Source organism: Glossina fuscipes, unplaced genomic scaffold (genome assembly GCF_014805625.2).
Source record: "Glossina fuscipes isolate IAEA_lab_2018 unplaced genomic scaffold, Yale_Gfus_2 28, whole genome shotgun sequence".
NCBI lineage: Eukaryota > Metazoa > Arthropoda > Insecta > Diptera > Glossinidae > Glossina > Glossina fuscipes.
In genome coordinates this window covers 8188936-8194028 of record NW_023998423.1, presented here as the reverse complement: position 1 = coordinate 8194028, position 5093 = coordinate 8188936, and the positions used below count along the sequence as shown (strand labels likewise).

At 35.1% G+C, this 5093-nt stretch overlaps 1 protein-coding gene across 1 annotated transcript; it reads left to right on the top strand.

The window, feature by feature from the left end:
- The first annotated feature begins 444 nt into the window (after positions 1-444).
- LOC119636746 (serine palmitoyltransferase 1) lies at positions 445-3883 on the top strand. The gene is made up of 6 exons (XM_038032328.1): positions 445-793; positions 862-1355; positions 1418-1547; positions 2909-3106; positions 3159-3524; positions 3586-3883. Exons 1-6 carry the CDS (start codon positions 743-745, stop codon positions 3751-3753), a joined length of 1407 nt encoding a protein of 468 aa, XP_037888256.1. The 5' UTR covers positions 445-742; the 3' UTR covers positions 3754-3883.
- Positions 3884-5093: the final 1210 nt, after the last annotated feature.

Genomic DNA, 5093 nt, shown 5'->3' with positions numbered 1-5093 from the left:
AAAAAAAGGATGCATATATATTTCATTATTATTATTATTAATTTCGCCAGAGAAATAAATTCTAAGACTAAACTCTTAAAAGCACTAGCATCTAAGGCTATCGGCTTTTATTAAAAACTCTACCGCACTTGAGATTCGAACCCACGACCATTGACTTGCTAGTCGAGATTCCTCGCCTTCGGCTACTCAGGCGGATCATATATATTTTAATGAAGAGCAATATTTCATTTTTGCGCTTTAGGAATCCGTCTACTTATACTCAATGGCTTTGTAACAATTTTTGTAGTGTGATTATGTATGTTATATGATTCTCAATTTTGATAATTCGTTCCTTTTTCATTTGAAATTTGCAACTTAAATTTTTATTTTCATTTCATTCCCATATTATCGCTGCTGTGTATTTTTCGTTCCATGCTTTTTTTTCATGATATTTTCATTGCAGTTAGGGTGGAGGTTTTCAAGTTTGCGTGTTTATCTATTTTTGAAAATGAAATCTATAAATTGAAAATATGTAGAAATAAAAATTCTCCGCAATAACCACGTTTGAACTCAAGTCAAGTACCTGCGGGGAGACAATTTGTGAAATTTTTATAGAAATTGCTTTATTAATATTGCTTGAAAGTGTACGAAATGAATTTGTTGTTGCTGGACTTGCTGTAAGGAAGACAACTCAATGCAAAAATTTATTTGAAACTTAAATTATTAAAGTAGTAAAAGAGGGCGCGGTTATTCTAAAGAAAAAATGGTAGCTATTCCGTACTTATTTAACGAAATCGAAAGGATATTTCGTAACGTAAGTATAATGAGGTTTCGCCTTTTATTAGTTATCTTTCTATTATCTTTCTATTATCTTTTTTGTAGACTCCATTGTATGCTATCACCTTAGAAGCTTTTCTCTTATTATCAGTTATATGGTTGTTATTGCACAAACGCAATGGTCGCAAACATTTTACGAAAGAAGAGGAAGAAGAACTTATAGCTAACTACGAGCCGGAACCGTTGGTGCCGCACACTGATCCAAATCATCCACTATTGCATGTTCGTCTTGTTCAGTCTAAAGTGGGTAAACGAGTAGTGGTGAACGGTTATGATTGTTTAAACTTAGCTTCACATAACTATTTGGGTTTGCTGGAAGATGAAGAGATTCTGGAAGATGCTTGCAAGAGTTTACGCAAATATGGTGTAGGCTCCTGCGGTCCGCGTGGTTTCTACGGTACCATGGACGTTCACTTGGATTTAGAAGACCGTCTTGCAAAATTTATGAGAATGGAGGAAGCAGTAGTCTATTCATATGGGTTTTCAACTGTGGCCAGCGCGATACCGGCCTATTCAAAAAGGGGAGATATCATATTTGTGTAGGATATATATATGCTTTAAGAGAAATATCATACATAAGCCGGTTTTTTTCTTTTTCAAGGGATGCAGCCGTTAATTTCGCTATACAGAAAGGCCTTGATGCGTCGCGCAGTACCATTTACTTTTACAAACATAATGACATGGCCGACCTGGAGCGATTACTTATGCAACAGGAACAAAAAGACCGTAAGGTAAATAAGTTCGATAAGAAGCGTCAACCTATTTAACTTTTGCTTTCTGATTCATTGTTACATCCATCCAAGATTTTTCTTAAGTACCAATACGTTTACAAGCAAGAAATGCAGGAAAGGTATTCCAAGAGCTGAAAAATTGACTTCGTTTAATTCTGTCAATCTAAGGATATCTTTACAATTTTTTTTGAAAAACTGGAGAAAGACAGAGGACTGATTTGTTCCAGAAGTTGTCTGTAGTTGCAGATATATCTACTTAAGAACTGGTGTTATCTCGCGAAAGCGATTATTCCCAGCTCTCCTTAAAATGGAAAGAAAAATAGTAAAATATACACTTTTTTACCCACCAACAAAGGATGGGTGGTATATTCGTTTTGTCTGAATGTTTGCAGCACCCACAAAGAACCTTTAGAGACCCTACGAAATATATATATATTCGTGGGCAGCATAAAATGTTGAACCGACTTCAGGATATCTGTGAGTCTGTGTACGAAATGTCTGTGGTCAACATTCTTTTGGTCGCAAAAATGAATATATCGGCGTCAAATTTGGCACAAGCATTGGTGTTCTTGAAAGCAGGTTCGTGTGAAAATGGGACAAATTGTTTAAAGCAAGTGTTCATAGTGAAGCGTAAAGTGAATGCAACGCCGTTTCTCTAAGCAAAAATTTTTAGCTTTTCGCTCATTAGTCATAAATTATAAAAGGTGGGAAGCTGCAATTTTCTTTATAGAGGATCACGTACAAAAGTGGGGTTACAAGTGATCCAAGTTTTATGTTTTCACTTTTTTGACGTCTTCTAGGCACCACACACAAAATAAACCAAACAGCAGTCAGAAAAATTGTCTTTACTTTCTTAACATGGAAATATATTATCTGGTTTAAAATTTGTTAGCTTTGAAATAAATATGGCGGCCTGCACAAAGGGGGATATTTTCCTTAGCCGCCTAATCAATTTGTTATTAAATAAAAAAACTATGAGAGTAGAATAGGACAAGCTAAGGATGTTCCTTCAAAATCGCTCTAAATGTTTTCTTCACAGTTTCGTCGATATGAATATCAAATAAAAGAAAAGAAGAAGAAGGCGGATTTTTGCCCACAAACTACTACAGATACATGACTAAGTTTCCACTTTTATTTTAGAAAAATAGAAAACGTTAACCGGGCCCAAGCAATTATTAGCAAGGAAGTTTAGTGTTTTCTTTCTCTCTATTTTTTTTTTTTTTTTTTAGGATAACCGTGATGGGTATAAACGATTCGGTCGCGGCCGAATATAATTTTCTTATTTCTCCTCCATTGTTATTCTGAGATCAGCTACAATACAAATGTAACTTTTTCTTTTTGAACTAAATTTTTGTTCTTAGAATCCCAACAAAGCGGCTAAAACGCGCCGTTTCTTGGTGGCCGAGGGAATTTATATGAACACTGGGCAATTATGCCCTTTACGTGAGTTGGTGAAGCTGAGAGCTAAATATAAGTTACGTTTGTTTTTGGACGAAAGCATTTCTTTTGGGGTTCTCGGCAAAACTGGCCGCGGAATTGCTGAACACTTCGATGTTGATGTAAATTTTTGCCTTTAAAAGTAACATTGGCATTTACGAATATTATTTATAGCTTATTGAAGTTGATTTAATTTCTGCTGGTATGGAATGGGCAATGGGTTCTATCGGCGGTTTTTGCGTCGGTTCTCATTTTATTGTCGAGCATCAACGTTTATCTGGCGTAGGTTATTGCTTCTCAGCCTCCTTACCTCCCATGCTGGCCCAAGCTGCGATATCAGCATTAAATCGTTTTGAAAAGGATCCCCAGATCTTTGCAGAACTCCAAGAAACGTCCCGCTTACTACATCAAATATTTTCCAATTTCTCTAAGCTAACCATAGGAGGCCATCCACTCTCCCCAGTTAAACATTTATATTTAAACGTTACATGGGAGCAGATCGATGAAGAGCATAAAAAATTAATAGAAATTTCTGATAAGGTATAATAACATAATATTTGCGAAGAAATAATTAATGTGATCATGTAATTTTCTATTTTAGTGTATTGCTCGTGGTATTGCTGTGATTGAAGCTTGTTACCTGTACAACATAGAAAAGCAACCAGTACGTCCCAGTTTACGTGTTACGGCAAACCGTTTGTTAACCTTAGCAGACATAAATGATGCATTTGAGGTTATTGAGGACGTAACTAAGGAATTGTTGAATTAATTTGCACTTAAAAATATAAGACGAAGCGATTTTAGTCTAACCTAAATTAGATAAGATGAAAATTAATTTTTTTTTTTTTTCATGTCGAAAGATAAAGCAACTTTTATTCCATCTTTTAAAATCTCTAAAATTTGAATTTGTTTTAATCTTCACATTTTACGATGTTAACGTTGGGAAATAAAACTAAAAATGTTCATGCTGTATTATCCCTTATTTGTTCGCCCATTGCCTTAATTGCGAGAACACTCGTTTGCGGCGCTGAAGAATCACAATCATCGCTTTCCCTCATCGCTTGCAACTTTTTAATGTAACTAGATGTTGAGAGCTACATAAACTTTCGTGGATCTTATCATTTTTTTGGCACTATAACTTCTTTTGCTTTTTTCCATTAAAAACGCTAGTGCGTCCTTACCAAATAAACAGATTTAATAATTTTCATCTCCTTGCTGTAAATATCATTATATATCTTTTGGAGTTGGAGCGACCAGTCCTCTATAGCCACAGCTCTAACGGAAACCCACTTTTATTTAAAAATACTTGAAATATAACGATACGTGAATGTAAGCATTCATCAACTAGCAGTTATTTTGACGAGGATTTGGCCGGTAACGGCGACAAAAGTTAGGGTAGTTTTAAAAAGAAAGATAAACTTGAATCATTTTAAAACTTTCAGTGAGACAATTTTTAAATTCCATCAACATTCGTTCTCATCCTCTCGCAGTTCACCCAAACCTCCGGATATATAATTAGCGCGAACAAAAGAAAGTTTAAAACTGCGTGATTTTGGTTATGAGCTCATTTCGGGCGATGTATTTAAAGACGGACATCGAGTAATAGCGACAGCATAATACGTTTCAGCGCAACGCCCAAGTACAAAATCAGGAGCAATAGTTCTAATTGGACCACAGCTACGAAATTAGATTTCCATTTACATTATTCAATTGGAAATTAATTTATAAATATTGCTATTGAAATCTCTTCATGTAGACATATTGATACAAGTTGAGTTAAACTGCACTGCTAGCGCCCAAGGTATTTTTTCGCTTCGACTAGTCGATCGCAATTTCCGGCTTCTCTTGATTTATGCCGATTTTTGGACACTAAGAAGGACAATAATTTCATGTACAGAGTTCTAGCTGGCGAATGCAAACATTGAAATTAAAACTATGAATATAATAAACTAAATAAAGACTATGATGCACTTTTTAAACTACAAACGTTACACACCGCTTTTGACATCTATAACCTAAAACATATCTCCGTTAGATTTCATTGGGCCCATATCATCCTCTTTGTAATAAAAAGCAAAAAAGGAGAAAGATCGGAATGCTAAATACAAA

Coding starts and splice junctions, on each gene's coding strand:
- LOC119636746 (XM_038032328.1), top strand. CDS start 743: ATGGTAGCTATTCCGTACTTATTTAACGAAATCGAAAGGATATTTCGT. Junction 794..861: donor TCGAAAGGATATTTCGTAAC/GTAAGTATAATG, acceptor TCTTTTTTGTAG/ACTCCATTGTATGCTATCAC. Junction 3,525..3,585: donor TAATAGAAATTTCTGATAAG/GTATAATAACAT, acceptor TTTCTATTTTAG/TGTATTGCTCGTGGTATTGC.